The sequence below is a fragment of the Vanessa cardui genome, chromosome 16 (assembly GCF_905220365.1).
Source record: "Vanessa cardui chromosome 16, ilVanCard2.1, whole genome shotgun sequence".
In the NCBI taxonomy this organism is placed as follows: domain Eukaryota; kingdom Metazoa; phylum Arthropoda; class Insecta; order Lepidoptera; family Nymphalidae; genus Vanessa; species Vanessa cardui.
Window position 1 is genome coordinate 5,709,233 of NC_061138.1, and position 23,146 is coordinate 5,732,378.

The 23,146-nt window shown below is 36.9% G+C and overlaps 1 protein-coding gene across 1 annotated transcript in view; it reads right to left on the reverse strand.

Annotated features, from left to right (window-relative positions):
* Positions 1-1,010: 1,010 nt before the first annotated feature.
* The window catches only part of LOC124536024 (zinc finger homeobox protein 3), a 45,215-nt gene continuing 23,079 nt past the window's right edge, over positions 1,011-23,146 (reverse strand). Inside the window, exons 2-4 of the mRNA XM_047112405.1 lie at positions 14,092-16,852; positions 7,904-10,626; positions 1,011-6,054 (exon numbers count right to left, since the gene is read on the reverse strand). Coding sequence (XP_046968361.1) covers positions 3,208-6,054; positions 7,904-10,626; positions 14,092-16,816 — 8,295 coding nt within the window. The 5' untranslated portion in view covers positions 16,817-16,852 and the 3' untranslated portion in view covers positions 1,011-3,207. The remainder of the gene's footprint in view (positions 6,055-7,903; positions 10,627-14,091; positions 16,853-23,146) is intronic.

Sequence of the window (23,146 nt, forward strand, 5' to 3'; positions counted from 1 at the left end):
TTTTTCGAACATTAGCTTTATTTCTTTGTTGGTTGTGTAATTTAATATTTTTTGTAATCACGAATATTGTGGGTGAGTGAAAAAATGTGCGTTTTGTTAGTAAGGGATTTTTCAATGATAGATAGTAATATCGTTTACAAACTTATTGCCTTTATTCGTTCAGCTGCAATGCCGGCACGATGTTTTATCTTTTTTTTGTTGATTGATTATGCGACGGTCTGTCAATCGGGTATCGATGACTGTGAACTACCTCTATGCCAAGGTATTTTTTGCTACAAAGACGTCAGATATTTTGATTCAATCTTCATTTGTGAGACTTTCAATTCCGACTAATATTTATTTACCAAGTAATATCTATTATCTAATATTTGCTACAAATGGTGAGTTATTTCTTAAAATCACTGTGTTAATAGTTCAATCATAGTAATTACCAGATCGCAGTTTAAAGTATTTTACATAAACATATAAAAATTTAACAACTAGTATTCTACAAAAAAAAAAAAAATGAATAAAAAAATATATAAATTAATTTTATCTTAAAGCGCGTGCCGTCACGATCGTTGTTAAAACATTGTTATTTGGCTGGCGTTACTTACAAATAACGAATCATATTTAAGATTTATTTTAACTAGCAATCTGTTTGTTTATTAACAAAAAATTAGCATTTTAAATGACAGCACCACCCACTGCGGAGGAAACATCTTTGAATCTTTCTTTGTTTTAGGCTTTGTGTGTTTTTCATTTCGAGAGTATCCCCAGTCCTTTGTTTTAAGCTACAGGTACACTAGCTTAAAATGCGTAAACTCGAGATCGCATTCAACTCATTAAATGTCAATGCTCACCTGTCCTTTATTTTTTCCAAATCTTAGCTGGAGATCGTCAACAAACAAACAACAATGTGTCTTTGTAATTTTTTAAAATATTATATTATAAAAAAAATATATAAAAATATCATTACAAACATAGGATAAAGGAACCAAGGAAACAAAAAAGAAAAAAAAAAACATAACTCAATAATATAAATATTGCATTTATTTCAACGAATTCGGCAAATATAATAACTGTAGATAATAATTATAATAATACTATTCAGTTTACAAGATTTTTTCATCTTTACACCAGTTAAAAGACAATAGTTATCGTCTTAATAAACCAAAGATATAATTCACTGGCTGGCACTGGACTTCACTTTTAAAAAATATTTCGAAAAATATCATTTTAATAACAGTAAATGCAGATCGCATATAATTAGGTAAACTTAAATAATACAAATTAAAATAAAGTTATTGGAAGTCGTATTGGAGGCAAATTCAATATCAAGGTATTCGTCAGCTGTCTGACATACCAAGGTACATATTATAATCTAAATGAAACAAAAAATAAAATAAAATAAAACTAAAGAACAAAAATAAATACAAACATAACAAAGCAAAGAAAATAATAACAAAAGCGATATGCAAATAATAAGGGACCTGTAAAGAGTATTTTGCGTATCAAATATTCAAAATATGTGGACGATTTCAAAGTGCAATATTTGCATTTGAAAGCATAATAGGAAAGTATCTTGGCACGTAAGACGGGAGGTAGGTTTTCACATAATAAATAGGAACTCAAAGGCAACACCCGCGGCGCGTGCGACGATTTGTTGTACGCGCGAAGGTTGCGCACGAGTCTATGTACCTACAGCACATTTAAATTTCAAGAAAATATTTGCATATCGCCCAACTCCCCAATTTTTAGCCACTCTTATGTAAATTCGTTAGTCGAATATCAAAAACTGCAGCCGGCGACCCCACAAGTATTCATTATTATGTAAAATACAACAAACTCTTCTATGTTATGTCTGCATATATTTTTGTTCCCCTTGCAGAAGATATGTGGTATACTAATTAGATACAGTTATATCACAAGTTTTTAAGATGCCTCTATGAAACGAACAATATATTTATTTAAATCTATCTATCTATACTGCATACAACTAATCGCAGTACGCATTGCGAACAGCGGTTAGAGACAAACTTTACAGCGACCTAACATTAAACTCTAATAGTATACTTTTACATGATCATTTAAATATTTACAGTGGAGCTCTGGGCAATAATTTACAAACACTTGGATCCTACAAGGCACCTTATTTAAATAGTATTAAAGACTTCAGGCTTCGCTTTGACTTTACATATTAACTAAATGTTTTAAATTCTCTATAATATATAATTTGGTTTTCATTACATTCCTACAACAATCGACAAGTCTCTAAAACCTAATAGGAGTTTTAAATATGAACAACTAGGAAGAATAATATTATGCAACAGATTACTAGTATATTACGCATATAACTAAGTGATGTTGGTTTTCAATGCGACTAATGATATCATAATCGAGTTAAAACAAAAGAAACAATCGATATTTACGTTGAAATTCCAAGAAAGTCTTTTGATTGGCGTCATTTAAATAATTGATTATTCATGTGGAGAGAAATGCATGTGCGCCAGATCGGTCTCATTAGATATACGACGTCCTTCACGCGTCCTAACTCCTACCATTGTTGTGTTCGTTTGCATTTAAATAGCGGCGGCTTAGAGAGGGACGCCCACCGGCCCACCGACCCACCGACCGGCCGGCACGCCTCTCGTACCTCTCGCGACGAGACTCGCGGTCTATCACTCTTGTCACTAAACTATAAAACCAGGCTCAATTATAAATACTATGGTGACACATTTTCTTATAATCTTGAATTTTTAATCAATTTAATTTACTGTATCGCATAGATTCATAAAATACTCGATGATTATTTGAATAACGAAATAAATTCTATGATTGAATTGGTTACGAGCCTGTCATTATTAAATAGGAATGAGCATTACATTTGAACAACCTATCCAGTGCACATTTCTCAAAGACAGAAATAGATTTTTAAAGATATAATCTTCATTGACATTAAAGTACCAACATCACTTAGAAATTGCATAACTATATCGCGTAACATCTAAAAACTATTTACAAAAGGACTCACTAGTAGGAAAATAGACCAACGACCGTCACGGCACTATATGAGCTTCGCTCTATACGAGAATATTGTAAAAGTTAATAAAAACGGAAAGCAACAATGAAATTCTTCGTGTGAGCGAAGCTCGCCGCTGCGAGGTTCTACATTAGGAAGTCCAAAGTCGCGTAGTGCTCGTAAACACTAGACGACTGGGACCGCGGTCAAGTAGTGCACTCACCATTGCCGGCGAGTTGTGGTCGCAGAAACGCGTTGTGCAATTCGCTTCCGAGACCGCCCTCCAGCCGTGCTGCCATCTGCATCAGAGCTAGCGTGCTATCTTCTCCGGCGCCAGCGCTGCTTTCCAGTCTTGCCCGTACGGCGGCGATATGACTGCGCGTGAACACGTGGTCTTGAACGGAATACTTATGACTGTATTTAAAATCACACACTCGGCAGTCATCTGGTGGCTGCGCATCAGACACCTCCGATAGACCAGCCGCGAGACGAGCTTTCTTTTCCTTGGCTCGAGCGTTTTGGAACCACACTTGAACTACACGTTTTGGTAGCCCGATTTCCCGTCCGAGTGCTTCACACTCAGCCATCGTCGGCGTTTTATAGTCACCAAACAACGATTTCATGATCTTCACCTGTATAGAAGACATTTGAGTTCGGAAGCGTTTACCAGGGGGTCTAGGCGTATGTTGCTGACCGGGTAAAGGCGAAGTAGGTTCGTCTTCTTCGTAGAACTCCATAGTTTCGGAAGCGGTATCTGAACGTTCGTCAGCATCTGATCCTGGTCGTGACAAATCTACAGGCTTACTGAGATCTAATGGTATTTCTGATTTTCCATGTTCTATACGTCTTTCAGAAGGCTCATTACCACTACTGCCATTCTGCTGAGCTACTGCATGTGCTTGAAGCTCACTTACATATCGTTTCATTGATTCCTCACTGTACTGCTTGATAAATTTCTCCATGTCTGAGTGAAAAGGCGGGAAAATAGGGGGCAACATGGGAGCCCCCGCTTGGGAAAAATTTTGCTGCCTATCACTTTGTTGCGAGCCAAAACTTGGTGTTGATTCGGTACTTAGCTCTTCGTCTGGAAGAGCGTCGACGTTGATTTCTCCTCGAGCGCATTGATCTGCATGTTTAGTACTTAGATGACTTTCCAGCGCACTTTTCACTTTGAACAGAGCTGGGCAGAAGGGACATCGCTTATTTATGACTTGTGCATGAGCTCGAAATTGTCCTTTCCTTTCCCGCGCTCGTGTGTTTTGAAACCAAACTTGAACTACTCTTTTTTTTAACCCTACCTCACGGGCAATATTTTCCAGCATTTTCCGGGAAGGGTTAGATTCTATTTGGTACTTTTGATACAGGTAATCCAATTGTTCTGGTAAAATTGTAGTTCGAAGTCGTTTATCTTTTGGTTGTTCTCCAGTATCTACCTCCTCAAACTCATCAAATTTTCTTTTAGCCACTTGTTGATTTAGAGCAGCTACTAATGGATGGCGTGATTCATCATTTGTCAGCGATGCATTTAACTGTTGTAGTTGAGCATGTTGTTGTAAGATCCCAAAAGGGGAGTCTGGTGGATATGTAGGAAATAAATTTGGATTCATGATGTGAATAAGTTGATGTTCCCGCCATAAATCAAATCGTGGGAAGACTAGATTGCATTTATCACATTGAAAATTACCATCTTTTTCTTCTCTTGGCTGGTGTGTTAGAGGTGTAATAGGTGTAAGTGGCGCAGGTGGGGCCGGAGAAACTGGATAGTTTGGGGCCGCAGGCGTAGGAGTGCGAGGTGGTGCCGGTGACACTGGCACATGCGGAACGTGGTGTTCTACGATACTTGAGTTTGAGTCTTCACTACTAAGAGTAGCGGCGACTTGAGCAGCAGCCGCCTGAGCCTGCGCTGATCGTTTCGCATCCTCTTCCTTAAAACAATGAGTTTTTTGATGTCTTATCAATTCGTAATATCGTTGGAAAACTAGTTGGCATTTTTTACATTGGTAATTAAGGCCAGGTGTCCTTTGAAATCGGTTAGCGTCATCCATTGAGCCCGCTGGTGGATCAGCGGCTGGCTGGTTTTCATAAACTTTTCTTGCTTTTTGACGTGCATTTTGAAACCAAACTACGATTACTCTTGGGCTTAGTCCCAATAGTTTTGAAAGATATTCCAAATCATCATCTTTTGGATATGCGTTGTTTTCAAAAAATTCCTGTAGAACTTTGATTTGATAATCCGTAAATCTAGTTCTGTTGGCGCGTTTGCCAGAAGACCCCGAGCTGTTGGATCCGTTCGAGTTGCCCCCGGAAAGTCCGAAATCGGCCGGTCCTCTGCCAGGACTTAGGCTCCGATTTGGGGTCAAAGGTAGGACGTTCGGGGGCGCGGAGTTTGGGGACGTGAAATTCGGATTTAATTTTGGTGGTAGCATCGATGGGTGTGGTGGCTGAGGTATACTCGTTGCAGGTATTGAATCCAACTGTGACTGAATTAAAGAATTCAGTGATATATGAGTAGGCGTTTGCGGTCTCGATATATTTTGTATATTATCAGAATTGTTTAATGCCGGACTTTGAGGTGGAATTTGTTGAAAGTTAAACGTCCTATCTTCCTGATGGCGATCGTCATATGAGTTATATTTTTCTTCAATCGAGGGTTCGTCATTCGGTTCAGATTTTACTTCCTGTTGGTTAATCAACGTCAAGTCTTCAGTTTTTGCTTTTTTTTCAGGTGGAGGTTTGCCTTCATCAGAACTAGCTGAAGAATCCAAAGTTGTTACTTTCGCTTCACCTGTCTTTTCGTATTCTTCCAAGTTCAAAGTCGTAGATGGAGGGTTATTAAAATTGTAAGGAGAGTCCTTGTTCCGTTGGCGCTCTTTGAAAAGCGTATTTCGGAACCAATGTTTGATGACCTTTGTGGCTAGTCCAGATTGTTTAGCCATTTTCGCAATTGCTTCATCACTTGGTGAATTATTGATGTCAAAGTGCGAACGTAGAATCTTCAATTGATCGTCTGTGATGCGAGTGCGAGCCCGTTTCTGACCAGCTGCAGCATTTGCCTGTGAACAAACAATATTATTTATTTTTGTATAAAGTGCTTCGTACATTACTTAACAACGAAATGTGATTTAAAAAACTGAACGTAGTATATATTTATCGTTAATATAAATCATAAGGTAACACAAATAATCGTTTGATGTTAGCTTACTGATTGCAGGTAACTACGAGTATGAATGCTAAAAGAATCCTTTGTGAATTAATAATACTCTTCCCCTCGCAAGGGTAACAATGAACGCCCTGTTGGTTTGTACAAATAGATAGCTAACTCTTATCTTATAATACTGTCGATATCCTTCTTACGAACGAATTTATACAGCAGAAATAATCAAACGGCGTTCCTTGTTTGTCAAGCTAACACACACTTAAGTTTGTGAGATAACCCGTTAGTCATTCAAGCATAGTATGTTAAACTTAAGTCGGTAGTAAATACTTTTTTGTTCAGAAATTAATCGTTTTCTTAACTTCATGTTCATAAAACAAGTAATTGTAGAAAAAAAAATCTTTATAAAAAAATATATTTATTCTATTCATATTAATTTGATAGAGTTGATTCTAGCAATATGTATTAAAAAATATATGCTCCGTGAATCATTTCACGATTATTACAGTGAATGTCATCATATTGATATGTAATTAGTAATTAACGAAAATTTATATTCATAGAAGAATTACTCATTATGATTGTGAACAATGTGACAATTATTTTATGAGTAATCTTCAGTAATGTCATTGATTATATGTTTTGAAATAAATAAATATAATTTACAGTTTTAATCTTTTTTAACTATGTTTATCAGAATATCAAATCGTTATGCAAAAATATATGCTAAATGAATATTTTTAATGCAAGTTGTAAATTGACATCTAGATAGAGTAAAGTGACTACTACGAATTTCATGTAAGCATTTTAGCTAAAATACTTGAAAGTTAAGAAGTTGTTCGATCGTGCGTGCGACACTCTTTAACGCTCTAACATAAAAAATGCAAATTAGTATTTCGAATCATAGATGACAAAATAAAAAATATATCGTTTTTTTCATGACTTTCTAAAGTTTATTTTAATGTTACGCAACAATCAAAGAAAATGTGAGAGGCGTGATAGCATAAATCGTTTGACAACTTTTTTTTGTTATTGTACGATTCTTTTCAAAAACATTATTTTATTATAGTAATCGTAACGCACATGAATACTGTTATTCAAAAAATATCGTATCGCTTCGCTTCGCAACATAGAACCAATGGAATATCACCCTTACAACCGTTGAAACTTTGCTTCTATCTAACGTTGATTTGTACAATGTACTTCATTGATAACTTATAAAAATAAAGTCTTTGATTTACAGTACGTGTTCTTTTTATTCTATAACTATATAACCTCATTTAATACTCTCATAGATTAATTCGAAAAAAAAATCACATGTAAATTAAAACAATAAAATTAAATAAGATTTTATCTATTTACATTTTGACAATTAAGAAAGAAGTTATGTTAGTTAAATTATGTCAGTCAACGTATTATTTTGATTAAAAAAAATAAATAAGCTCTAATTAAAAAATATACAAATCGATTCTATATTAATTAAATTCGGTTATTAAATAGTGACAAGTGATTATTTCCGACAAAACTAATTTCTTATCGCAATAATGCAAATTGCGTCTTATGTCAGTTTAATTACAATAGAAAAGTATTCCAGTCAACTTAGTATTTAATTATTAATAGAATATTTCTTGTTCGGATGACTTAATGAGTTATATGAAACTGTAATTATGTTTATTGATTACGCCGAGTCACTTATTTAATAATTGAATTTAGCCTGATTGAGATAAAAACATATTTGTGTTGCTTACCTGCTGCTGTTGCTGTATGAGCTGCTGCTGCTTCAGTTGGGCGTCATGCGTGAAGGGCATCGCGTCAAACGGTGGTGGAGGCAGCATGAGCGATACCAGTGGTGGCTGCAAGTTCATGGCAGCTAGCGCACCCATGTTAAGTCCCAACGGAAGACCAAGTGACAGCATCTGAGCCATCATCGGGTGTAGCTGTCCCAACTGTTGCTGTAGTTGCAGCATGTTCAAAGCTGCTTGCATCTCTTGAACCTGAGCTGCTAGCAAAGCACCAGCTTGAGCTTCACCTGCGCCGTTCCCATTCTCGTTGAAGTTGCCGTTGTCACCGCGAGGAGACGGTGACCTGTCACCTTGAGGAGCGGGAGATGCAGCACGTGGCGAATTTGGTGCACCAGATTTCCTTTCATATTCCGATTTAAACTGTTCTGCGAACTGTTCCAGGAACTCAAGTGGTACCTTATCCTTATGCACTTCTTCACAATGAGTCTTTAAAACAAAAACACTAGAAAACTCCTTGTTGCAATGTTGACACGTCGATTTGATTTCACCATCAGGAGGCTTCTCCTCAGGTGGCGGCGGTGGCGGGCTAGGCACTCGTGCCATCTCACGTTCTTCTTGCAGTTTTCGTCGTTGATTTTCATTATACTGCATGACGAGGTCAAATCCGAATGTCTCGAGTAGTTGCTTATACATTTGTGAGTTTCTTTTGGGCGGATTGCCCTTAGCTACCATCTCGTCTAGAGCCGCAGCCTCTGCGTCACCAAGTGGCGAATGCGCCCGCGCATCGCCAAACGGGCATGAAGTTGCACGGTGTGCGTCGAGTAACTCCCCAGTAGGGAATGACGCGTGGCAGCGCTCGCACGAGGCGCTACCTGCGCGAGGGGATCGCGGACTACCTGGGCGCGCGGGGGGTGACGAACGCGGTCCCCCGCTACTTGTAGACGAAGGGGATGTATTTTTTGGCGACAATACGTCTTGTAAAATTTTAGCGGGGTCGTTTCTGTCCGGCTGCTCGACTAGAGGCCTTGTCAAGTCCACGTGGCCTGCGGCGGCTAATTCCTGCAATTTTCCCGCCCTCGTTTGATGTAAAACCGATCTCATGTGAATATCCAGCGTGCTTCCTTGAGTATATGCAACTTTGCATATGTTACACTTGTATCTCTTACGATCATCTTCCTCGCTTGATGTACTTTTAGGCGTGAGAGTCAAATTTGATGGAGCGGTCCCAGCACTGGGCGAAACGGGAGGATTATTATTGTTTTGTTGTTCCTGCATAGCTCTTTTTAATTTGTGCAAATGACTTACGCTGTTGTAATGAACAAGCAAGATATTCTTTTGTGTGAATGATTCTTTGCATACATCACATTTAAACGGTCTGTTAGGATCTAAATATTTTTCCATAGGGTAAGTAAGTTTTTCTCCTTTTCTATGCAACAGAGTTTTATTATGTGCTGTCAAATAAGACTGACGCGTAAATGCAACTTTGCACCGGTGACATTTGTATTTTCTGTTTGGATCATTATAAGAATCTTCCGCCATTGCTTGGGAGTTTAAGTAGTCTTCAAGGAACTGTTGGTCCTTGTAAATAATTGAATCATCAGAGTTTTCAGCGTCATTATGACCAGATTCATCAGCAGCAGTGGCACTTGAATCTCTGTCTTCCATTTCACCAAGTTCATCTTCAGGTGTTCGTAGAGCTTCTTTTCGCAACAAATCCGCGGTTGCTGCGTCTAAGGCCACGCCATGACCAGGTTGTAACAATGGATTAGAGGCAAGGCTTCGTTTAAAAGCATTCAGTTCGTCTTCCGACAGCTCTGGATGCGAAGTTTCAACATGCTTCTGAAGAGCTAATACAGATCTAAAACTTCTTCCACACAAAACACATTTTGTTGCATCGCGAATGACATGATATTGAGAGTGTAGTTGTAGCTTTTCTATTGTTTTAAATGCCAAGCTACATTGATTGCAGCGATATTTATATACATGTTTTTCCGATACTGACATATTTGCAATAGAATTACGAGCATGGGCTTCTCGAAAATGATTTTGTAGAGCATGTGCGGAATCGAAATATCTATTACACCCCTTCTTCCAACAAACATATCCCGGTCCTTGCGGTGTTTGTTTCAATTCTAAATGACCGGACTCATTTTGATGCTGGCACAACTCATCAACATTGCGGAATGTGCGATTGCATGTCGAACAGCGTTCTGTTTCACCATCCACGCTGCCTTCAGAACGAGGAGACGAAATTTCTCTTTCATTCTCTTCCCCTTGTCTCGATTCCTCTCTTTGTTGTTGAGTACCTCCATTAAGCCAATGACTTTGATCTACAAGAAGAAGGAGTCGTTGTAATCCCTCCGAATTAACTGAATGAATTTGCATAACATGTCTTTCGAGGGCCGGCCTCTCTTTGAAAGCATCTTGACACAAAGGACAGATAAAATGCCGCACTGTATCACCATGTACTGAGTTAACGTGAGCATTTAATCTGCTTTCACTTGCACAGCTAAAGTTGCAGTACGGACAGTTATGTTGACTTGGCGTTTCTGGCTCTTCTTCTTTTTCATTGCAGCTTTGTTGAGATGGTTGTGGTTGAGCAGTCTGTTGTTGTTGTTGTTGTTGTTGTTGAATTTGCTGCTGTTGCTGTTGTTGATGCTGCTCCAAGAATCGCATCATCTTTTGTTCTTGAGTTAATTCCGGTTTTTGATCGATGGGCTCCTTATTATCTGTTGACAAATACAAAATAATGATTCATATTTCATATGTTCTAAGTAATATTTTTTATACTAAACAAAATTACACACAAACAAACCTCTCGTTACAAAATCCGCCAATGGAATGGGATAGTGATCAGTAACTGTGTTCATATATTAAACACAAAGTCTACCTACGTTTACGTGAGATTTATCTACAAAAAAGATTATTTCTATAAATGAAACTGACTATTGTTAGATGTAAGCGTTTGTTACTTTTCTGAATTGAAGTTAAAAATAAAATTCTTCTCCTTTATATTATTAGTAGGACTCGTTTTGTTTGCAACGTCCCGACAAGACAAAGGTATCGCTCTATCCATCCCGTACGCACACATCCACGATGTATTAACGCTAACGTAACAAGTATATTGTAATTTTGCACACAAAGGAAGATACAGGACGGGCAAACAATCATTGTTCATTATTACAAAAGGTTTCGAATATTTCGTTTCGCATCAGATCAAATGCGTTCAGATGATCGACATACGTGGCGATGAGTGTGAGCGAGACGTGACTATGTATTTAAGGGATGTATGTGTGCAATTATTATTTGACCAGGGATATGTCCGCCGCAGCGTGTGAAAGAAGCTGGCCCGCATTGTTTACGCTCAAATAAGGAAGGTAAAAGAAACGGCCGATGCGAGAAATACACAAGATTCGTTAAATTAACGTTACAATATCTGTATCACCGAGGAATAACTGGCGTCGTTGACATTACGTTAGTACAAGATCGTGATTCTTAAGACGAAATGAAAATTTATAATTGTTATCAGGTTATCAAACACGTTTCGCTGCTGCATTTGTAATCAAGATATTGATCTATATTTAATCAGACATAAATAAATTTATATTTCTTGAGACATAATAAATGTGCATAAGTAAGCAACTTAATTTTTTTACTTAATTAAAACTTGAAATTATCTCACAGTCGGACGCAGCTGAAACCAGTCTGTCCCCTGTTTGGGAACCTGTTTCATAGTTTTAAGCAGTTAAAACCGTTACATCTAATGAAGGGGAGCTCGGATAAGTAAATCAGGATTATAATAATAATCAAAATACGACTGACCCTAATCGAGGACTCGAGTGACCAGTGAATGTAATTATTTATAAAGTTGAATCGTCGTCCCAAAGTCTGGTAGGAGCATAGAACAATGGCCAGGTAAAGGGACTATGTCTGCATAAATGCCATCTCTGGCGCTTTTTGTCAATGGACAAAGGGTCTTTTCTAAGGAAACACCACATCGTTATAGCGTCGTAAAGTAAGTATTGTGCAGTGAGTTTTGTTTTGCGAGATTTGGGTCAGGATTTTTACAATGTGGCGTCAGGAATACAATGAGATTTTTGAATATTTTATAATCTTCGAGTTTCGCTTTATGTAACTAATGAATATAAGTTGCGTATGTTTATTTAGATCAGGTGTTATTTCTGTTACATAGAACAAAGCAGTAATAAAGTATGTAAGAATGAATTGTAATCGTGATTCGTTTAAATTTTGAAACGTAACTTTTTTTAGCTATGAATATTTATCATGGACTACTATAATTCGTTATAATATTACAATGACCAAAATCAAATTCTACCTATTTGGTTAAATTGTTAGTTTGGTCTTTCGATCTTATTAATCAATCTTCTGAAGTTCGTGCTAATGTACTTATTAAGAAGAGCGATAAAATTGAGAGAATAATTGAATAACAAGACAATTATTGATTTTATGTTATAAAAATAGATTGTAAGATTAGTCTCTCAGATTATTTGACCTTGGATAACATATTTAAAGTGTCAACGACTGCATGATTGTTTTATTTTTGGTATGAAAAAAATCATATTTTCTCGTTAGAACAGTTTGCTCAAATACAATGTCATTTACATATTTCTCTTATATAATTATATGTATATACATATATTTTACAATACGATTGTACTATTTAAATTTTGAACAAATTGTATAACACGTACCATTTGAGTGTAGGTAAAGTTTAGGGTATTATTAGTTTTACATGGGACCTAACATACTTGTTAATAATAATAAATGACAAAATATAAGAAATTATGAATAAAGAAAAATCTTTTTGTATAGGTAGGTACGCTAAACTGTTATTTTTAGAAATAAGAATAAGAGAAAGTAAAAATCTTGATAGATAGCTGATATAGATTGATAAGGTAAGTAATTGATAAGTGATAAGCAAACAAGATACAGTGAGTGCTGTTGCTCGCAAATTTCCTCTCGGCGTTTATCGTATTGCCGTGGCCATAAACATACTACGGGCAATGCGGCCGGTGACATTGTAAGATGATGTAGCAGCCTCATCACAAGGGGGCAATCATCCTTAATGCGCAACGGCCACATACGTAATGCGAGTCATTGTCCCGCGTGCTGTACTTATGGAAAATTCGCGTTCTCAATTCAAATCTTCTATCCGTCTCCTTCGCTCGCGGGGCGGAGCCGTAACCGACCAATGACGACTTCGACTGTGGCGACACCGTGTAAGGCGTACGTTATTAAAGAAACCTGTTCTAATGTTGCGCGCTTTAAATTAAATTTTGGTCCGTGTGTAATTATCTCATTATTGTGATTACGAATTCCTCGCTAAATGTTCATCGCTTAAAATGGAGATTGCCTTTCGAATCAGATACGAAGTGACTGTCACGTGCATTAATGTATCATTGATGAAGCATTCATAAAACGAGCAGAACACATTCGTGTTAATATGTGAAATCATTGAAATATACTCGAATTTAAATATGGAACTGTTAACACTGTTCATTCCTGTAATCCACAAAATCTGATTAAAAAAAAAACAGTTCAAAATTGATTAAGGAACGAATCGTATTAAATTGGAAACCGATAGTGACGTTTCGAAACCACATTCATAAGTTGGTTCAGTATTACTTTATCGATACGACAAGCAATAATAGTTTTAGTTGAATTAATTTTAATGGGATTTTCATGCCTTGTAGAATAAAAGTTGTGAAATGTGTTTATCGTTTACATAATAAAACGTTTTTCTCCAGCCCTCAAAGTTTTCAGTTACAAACTCGTACTTTCTTATTAACTTTAGCTAGTAGTGTTAATATGAAAGTATGAGGAGCGCACGCGCATCTAATTAGATTCTGCACTTTTTTATACCTACATTTTTTGTACGAATAATATTTTTTACTAAGCCGTGTTTTGTTCTCATCTTAGATATCATTAAAACTTGTTACTTAAAGAGACAATGACTCGAGGAAGTTAATTCACAATAATAATAACAATAGGAGAGTCACGGTTGGTAAGGCATTAGTGGCAAACACGAGTAGCAATTTCCTTATTACCACTCTGATAAACATGAAAGGAGACAACGAGCGGACTCAATAGCCATAAGATTAGTCTAAAGTACTTTTTTTTAATTAGGCGTGTGAGGTTTGTTAATTGAGTATATTATAAAAAAAAATTCTTACCACTTTCTTGTTGATCGTATGGGCTTTGCAATTCAGGCGGCTGCGGTATTACTTGGAAGAGCTCTGCGACATCTGGGGTGGGGTCTTTGCCTTCCGACCGACGTTGAAGCTGATGAATTTGTTCCATTTGCAAATGTTTAACGGAACGTACGTGTTGTAATAGTGGTAAGCGATGCGGTGCACCGAAACCGCACAACGCACAGCGATAAACGCGTGGGCGTTCACGGGGTAGCCTAGAAGCACAATCTCTGAGATGTCTCAATAGAAGAGTCGCTGCTTCATGGCGGGCTCCGGCAGCATGAAGTTGTAACTTATGTGCCGAATTAGTGTAATAGTCGCAGGCACAACATCTGACCTGTACTCCTCCTACTCCCGCACCACCAGTTCCAACACCACCGCAAAATTTCAGTTTCCATTCGTTTCTTGGACCACCCTCCTTTACATGATTGACATGTTGTAACCTCTGCAGATGTTTGTCTGTTTTGCAATGTAACTGAAAATTTGCTTTCAGATTTGTTTTATACGTACATAATTTACAGACGTAATGACCGGCCACTAAAGCCAATATTTCCTGTTCTCTAATCTTTGTGCGATCTTGTGCTAAATGATGTCCTAGAGCTTCCAAAGAATCTGTTGAGAAGCAATTACATATACAGCAGTGGAAGGTTCTTTCGGGTTCAGGATCTGCAGGCTCTGGTGGCGGTTCCATTGCTTCTGGATTTAAACCAACGTCTAAGTGGGCTCCTAGTTCTGGAGGTGATGGTCCTGGGCCTCCAGTCATAAGTTGTATCATGAGTGCTTGATTGTATGCCATGTCAGCTAAGGCAGCTTCTGGGTTAGGTGGTGGAGCATCACCACCATGGAAATGTAATAAGCTTTCAAGCTGTTGCTGACTTTGTTGTCTGTGGTGTAACGCTGACAATGTTTGCATATGTTTAACGTTTTGTTGAAGAACAAGCATGTTATGAGTATGCTTCTCGGATGTCATATGTATTCTTAGATTACGTGCAACGTTTGTTTCATAGTTACACACGTCGCAACGAAATGTTGGTTTAGGTTTTTGTCCCAAAGGAGAGTGATGTGGTAGGGGAGGTTTATGTGCTCCTGGTGGTGTATGTTGAGCCGGTGGTAAATTACTTTCCCCAGGGTTGCCACCATTTTGTAACTCTTGCATATTATTAAGATGTTTATCAGACTGCATATGTATACTCAAGTTACCTTTAGTTGTCGTCGAATAATTGCAAACTTCACATCTGTAAGGTTTGTATCCACACGTGTATGTTTCTCCCCGCGCTAACCGTGGATGAGGTTGACCGGCAATACAATAAATACAACTGGTTTCAGCTTCTGGGTGTTTTTCCTTCATATGAATTTCTAATGTCTCTTGATACTTGTAATGCCAGTTACATTTTGGACATTTCAATGTTTTACAAGAATTTCTACTATGCATTCCAGCCAAAGGACCACCTAGCCTCCCTGAATTTAAAATAAGCTCGCACTTTGGACAATCAGCACCAGATGGTCTTCCTCCAAGATGGTCTGGACATACTCCTATTGTTGTACCAGAAAGGAAAGCTGGCGGCGCTGTTTGGAACGGTGGGGATGAGTTTGGACTAGCGCGAGGTTGTACGGAAGCATTTATTGTATGTGGATGTGCCACGGAGATCATGGAATGTTGAGGAATTAACGATTCAGCTATGGACCTTGGTGGTCTCCATGCAGGTGGACTCGGTCTTCTGTCATCGCATGATCCATTGGGAATCATTAATTCATTATCTCTTTCTGGAGTCAATGTATCCTGTCGTTTTTCTATTGAAGGACTGGATAATCCAGATATATTGGCAGGGCTGCCTGAAATAGAAGCACGTGGCGCAGCTGCTCCAACGGGTTCTAAGAATGAGACTAGGGCTTCTTTGTCTTTACCGACACATTGTATAATGGCCGATGCATTTTCTCTTGATAAGGCGTCTCTTTCAGAGTCGAGAAGTGATAAGCTGTGGTCTGATTGCGCATGGGCTACAAAAGACTTAGCATATCCAAAACTCAATTTACATATAAAACACATTAGTATTGGTTTCACTGGCACGCTAACAGGACACTCTGGTACAGGAGATTGAGGTCTAGGAGCGTCTTTACCTCCACGAAAACTAAACACTCGATAACTATGCATCACAGGTGCATCGGGTCTCGCCCGCGCTCTTTCCGCTGCTAATCTTCCATACAGAGCACCGTACAAGGAAGGATTTCTGGATACGTAGAATGCACTTGCAATTTGTGGAAAGTCAAGCTGTCTTTCTACTACGTTACTGTCCCGGCTATCTACGATACATCCGGGTTCTATTTTTGGCAAGTCCGAAAGACTCGTTTCACCTTCGGAAATTTCTGGGTCTTCAATGATGTACGCAGATCCGTCAGGATTGTAGACGATCTTTCCATCAAAATGCTCTACGTCGGATGAGAGTTGTGGGGAGTCACGGCGCGAGGTGAGGTCAACTGCGTCTGGAGCGGCAGGAGGTGAGGTGGGTGCTGGCGCCGATGAAGGCGCTGGAGTTGGCGCCGCTGGGGCCGCGGGAGCGTTTCGCGGCTCTTCCTCTGGGCTCATGTCGCCGTCGTCGTCGTCAGGTTCGAGCGCGGCTGAACTCTGGGGGTCGTCGCGCTTGCGGCGCCGCTTGCGCTCCGGGGGCGGGCCGCTAGCGGGGCCGCCGGGCTGCAGCGGCGTGGGCATGGCGCCGGGCGTCAAAGGCCGGCATCACATGCTCTCCTGCAAATAGAAATTATTCTTAAGTTATCATAAACTAGAACTAGTTTTAGAAACTCAGAATGACGTTTAAAAACAATATTTCATTGTATATTGATTTAATTTGCAAACCTAACAAAAATATTTTTCTCACGGCCTAGTTTCAACCAAAGGTGACCATTGAATAGGTACATTTGTATGAAGTACCATTGTAAACGGAAATAGGTGGAGACGATCTTTTATACTTGGCTAATCACTTTTTGTTTTCCTGTTTTATTTTAACTTACAAACCCATACCTTATTACCTATTTAAAATATAATATAAAATTGATTAAGGAAAATATTCTGAAGGCAAGAAATACTTCAGTGGTTGATTAAACGTTCGATTCTTGAGTCACAACTAATAAAATGTGATGTGTCGTTAAATTAAAATATTTGATAATAACCGCTTATCTATCTCGTATTTGCGCAAACAACTGTGATCAATTTATCCGAATGACAGCTTGTCCACGCTGTCAAAAACGACGTTTTTACAATTAAGCAACCAATATTATAGGAACTCGGCAAACATAGATTTCACGATTATAAAGCAGACTACCTTACGAATGTCTTCCTTATAGTTATTAGCATTAAGAGTCTAAATAAGAGATACAAAACTTTGATAAATACCACGTAATCTAGAGTAAAAATTTGTTAAAAAACGAGATTAAGCCGTCATCTTTGTTATCTAAGGCTTTATCAAATACACACAAATATAAGCAACGGTATACCTACATATTCTGCCTAAGACTTGAAAATTATATCGATATTCTTATTAAATTGACAGGAGGTTTTTAGATAAATTTTAATGACGTAATTTTTTAAATAAAAACATGATTGCTGAAAATGTTCTTGATCATCACATTAAACTTAGCTATGAACGATCCTGACAACACTAAATTCGGATTATTCATATTACTTTATTATTATATTGTTCTGTTTATAAAGATCATTGCATGGAAAGTTATATTTTTTTAACGTAATAATAATTATTCAAATCAGATTGGTACCTAGTTTCTGAGATTAATAAGATTGATCATGCAAATTATACATATATTTACATCTAGCACCGGTTCGCGATCACGTAATTAGACTATCCTAAAAATCATTTTAATTACCAAAACAATAAGTCATAACTACCTACCTAAGCATATAATTCAGTAAATGAATCATAAAAAGAAAGATTAACGAAACAAGTGTTTGTTGTATTTTTAATAGTTCTATCACGATCAATTTCCTGTTAGAAAGACATTTCAGTTCGTTGAGATTTAAAATTAATTTGTAACGAAGAGACTGACTAAGTGATATTTCACAATTTGCTAATCACTCTGACTAATGAGTGTATAACTGCAGGATGTACGACCGATAATGAGTATCGGTGTTAACGTTGAAACTAAATAATATGTACAACATCGGAACGGATGTCCACATTATAGATAAACTATGCAAATTTGGATATACATATATTTTTTTTTCAATAATTAGACGACCTTGAAATGGTTCTTTGATTCACATAGAGCCACGCCTTTACTTGTTTGCATTTCCAACGGTCGAGCACGGCCCTTACATGATTAAACGATAAATTATATTACACAAAAATTTGATAACAATGTAAATATTGATTGTAACGACAGTTATTTTGTATGAAAGAAGCTCCTTGTACGATCGAATTTATTCCAAATTCAAATGATATAAAAGATTTTTTTTTTTGCGTAGTATTATAAAATTATTTTTGCATTAAACTCCGTTAAAAGTCTTTAATTATGAAACTGTCGTGGTTTTCCTTTGCAACCGCATTTTATAGATCATTTCTCAGTCTCGACGTGTGTGAATAATATGCAAAGTACTGGTCATTACCGGGAGGGGAGCGGTCTGTAATGGTTATCAATTTTTTAAAAATATTTCATAGAGTCGAATTTAGATTCTCATTGAAGTTCTTATTGGAATATTAAATTATTACAACATTTATGTTATATATGCAAGTGGTAAAAATAAAATAAATTCATTAATTTTATTTTATTATTTTATAGGTAAAAACAAGTGTCCGTTATATTAAAATTAAAAGTCTTATGATTAAAAGGGTTTACATGCTAATTTATTAAGCCCTATATGGTAAGCTAAATTTTTTAAATTATATCCAAAATGGCAAAATTAGTAGGCAAATTATTAACTGAAGCACGTAAAGTAACATGTGCCGAGACTCTCAAGGCATGTTTATGTTAATTATTTCAGCTAATACACTGTGATACTTGCAGTCTTTATTGGTCATTTTCTGATAAATACTCATACGTAAATCAGTTCAAATACATACGCATAAGTGCTAATTTTATGTTCATTACGTGTGTGGGAGCGTGAGAAATTGTACTAGATATTGCATGTGTGCAAATGATATACTAACGTAGTTTTTCTATGTGTGCGTTGCAGTTGTATTTTAATCAACACATGCACACCCCGCTTACGCGCACATACAAAGCGCCCGCATCGGATTAGTCTCCTACAATAGTTATCAAGTCCGTCATAATGAAGATGTGCGCTTTTCAATTCATTAATGAGGCTCCCACAATGATATTGATAGGAAGGAACGAATGCCGTTTTTGTCGATGTTCAATTACGACTAATAACTGTTTATTCAAACGTTAATATTAATCTTTTAGTATACATTAAGAAGGATACAATCAGATAAATATTTTAAATAATTATGATTAACTTACAAAAGGTCTTATATATTTTGAAACGTAAAACTAGTATGAATTCTAACAAGACGAGTCGAATTCCACTTGTCACGTTACGAATTGGTCGAAACGACAACCAGAAAATTAGATAAGAATGAATAGAACTGTTAAACTTTACGACTCCATTTGTATATAAAAACAACAACCCATACTTAGTTTGCTAGAGCAAACTTATAAGAAACCAAAACGCTATAACAAGATACGCGGTAAACTACGTGTGTATTAATAATCGTTGGTTATTATGCAGACCTTCATTAAGTCGCCAGTCTCGCGCACGAAACCGCAGAACAGCTAAATAATTATCCTTAACCTGCTTTCTTCACGAAAATATCGTAAAAGCACATTAAAGACTGAACAACTAAATTCAACGAGGAGTAACGTGTGTTGCCAAACAGAAAATGTCGAAAAACGTTTATGGAAAATAAAATTAAGATGAGTTAGACTTAACCATATACGTATTACATAAATAGCAAGAAAACTGGTATAACGTTGTATGTAATAGTCTTGTTACTCGTGGGAAAGCTGACGGTATCGACGACTACTACATGGTAAAGTTTAAGCATTATCAGAGTCTAAATAAGACGACCATTTATGATAATAAGCCTGAATTGAAGCATTTGAAGCTACGAGAACGGTTTTTTGATCTGCACTGATTAAATGCTGATATACCTATATTACATTTGTGAATTACTTTTGCAAGTTAAAATTTCTTAAGAGGAAACAAAATATTACTTTGAAGTTATGAGTCATTACGTTTTGAAAGCCATTCGTCTCAATTATGAATACTATCAAGTAATAGAAAATGTACATGCAGAGATAAATTAAAATAGGAGAAGTAATCAAGAGACTGCTACTACCTGTCGATTAGGTGTGAGTTAAATATATGTTATTTGCTTACAAGATACGAATGGAATGGAGAAAGCTGTAATTAAAATGAGGAGTCATTTTACTTAAAACAATGACATAGCAGAAAGTGTGTGTTAGTAATTACAAAGCGCTCATGAGACGAATAACACTAATTTTGTACGACGATTAGTAACGTCTAATTCGACTTTCACATTCATTTGTTTATATAAATTAAATAGAAATACCGATTTAAATTTTCATGCTAAATGTATTTTATTCTATAGTTTAAATACCACTAAGAACATTGTTTATTTCGTCAAATTGTTACGTCATAATCATTGAAAAAACCTACGAAAATTTTATTTACATATATGTCGAGAAAAGTTAAAACTCTACATGTTTCGGGAAACCTATCGTCTTCAAAAAAATTGCGCGGAAATCACATTTTATTTTTAAACTTATAATTTTTAAACACGTTATTTTAGATCATTTTCAAACAATATTTATTTGGAAAAAAAAAACAATCAATGATTTACAGAAAAAATTGCACGTCATACGATTATTCACATAACATAATCGGTTATAACTTTCGACCTTTGTAATATATCAGCATTACAGATTTAGCTTAAAGAAATATTACACAGTTTTAATGAATTATTATTCGAATTAAATTTTTTGTGTACTAATTTGTCTGTACAATGAAGATTTGTTTTTGATGGTCGTCGCGTGAATCTGCAGGTAACCTGGCAGGCGCCACTCGCCCGATATGCTGTTAGGAACCTTCAATTTGCGTCTGTAATTATTGCGGACCCTTCGATACTTATTTCTATTTTTTCGACGCTTAATTGTTACCACAGATGACTTTTTTGTCGAACCACCTCAAAGAGAGCGGAAAGGCATCAAACGGAGCGTCGAATTTGGAAATAATTATACATAAATAGTCCCTTGAGCGACCGATTAAGACAATTTCCGAGGCAAATTGCTGCAGACGAGTATAATAGCACACGCGCTGCTCCGTCATAAATAAATCTGGATTACGTTTCTGTACAAGATTAAGATTGATTCGATCTCGATGCTTTCTGCTATTAATGGTTATGCCGGATAATGCCTCGATCGTGTTAAAATTTTAAATCATTATATTCGGTTTTTGTTCGTCTGATTTGTAAGATAATTATGGCCGACAAATTGGCGGTCGTCATTAAAAGATAACGGGTGGACGGTATCGGTCGGAGCGTCGTACGTAATTAATGATCGATACATGTGAAATAATTAATTAGCGGCTGGGGTCGGATCGGATCCTAAGGCGCCCGGGGCTGTAACACAAAAAACAATGACGTGCGGTTTTTGATTGCACCGGCGCCGCTGAAGCCGCGGCGACATCCGCCGCTCTGAACGTCTATAATTTGGTAGACCTCGAATTAGTCTAAAACTTATTTCTTGGCGATTAGCGTGACGCCGACCCGTTGCTTAGGACGTGTCATTAATGATAATTTGAATGATTGTTATATTTTTCATTGCTACGATTATCCATTAGGTCTATGTTAAGGAGCTTGAGATTCAATGAATTTTATTATTGAAATAAGTAATTTTTCACTCGTTCACATTCTTGTAAATAGACTCTCCTCTATAAATTCATTTTATATAATTTATTTGCAAGCATAACAGATAGTATGGATTTTATTATTGACATAAGGTCGATGGGAAAAGCCTTATCTCTCGCATTATCTACCTCCTTACATATGGGCAACGAAAATCGATAGCAATTAAAATTCCCACGATTTCAACAATATTGTAGGTTAAAATCAATGAGAGCTCTAACTTGCTGCTATCGGGATGCGTGTGCGCAATTAAAATGAAACCCACAATCAGCCGCCATGTTTGTACACGGACGATGTTAATAGCCTTCTGTAATTACATAGCAGTATCATGCTATAGTTGCTTCTCGGAAGGCTGATCAAATTAATAGAATCTATTTAGATGAAGCATTGTTAGACCACTTACATTAGGACATTTGAAATCAATTCGATCAAATTACGTTCTGTTTCTACTCGGTTACATTCTATTACACATTACATATTCAACGTATCTATAAATAATCGAATAATTAATTATATTTATTCCTAAATATAGTGCCTTGATATCTCTAACGAATAAAAAAATCGCAGGGAAAATAATGTTGTCACATCAAGATGTTCATATCCTTTAAAATATGTATTCTATTCGCGGAACTAACGTCCCACCTCCCCGTCGTTATATACGGGGAGAGAATATCTAAATTCAATTACAAAAAGGCTTCTCTTCGAGGTGTGCCGCTGCACCCGCGCCTCCTCCGAAAAGGGTGTATAACAACTCAATTTCTCCATATTATTAAGACGGTGGAGCGAGGGTAAGGTTAGGGTGGCGTGGAACACAAAAAGAATGCTAATTTAAAATTCTTATTGCTGTTTGTATGCGCGCGCGCTTTATATATCATCCGCGTAACAAAGGTGGAGGAGAGTACCACCCGAGTATATAATTTCAATCTAATATTCAATTTGAGAAATACCTTCGTGTTTTATCCACCGTTTTTTTATTCATTTTCTCGCAAATATTTTCGTATATGCGAGGCGATTCTGACGTTTGCGTCAGCATCAATGTACATAATTATAAGCTATAGTAGTTTATGTAATTAATAATTAATACGAATACTAGTAATTGAAAT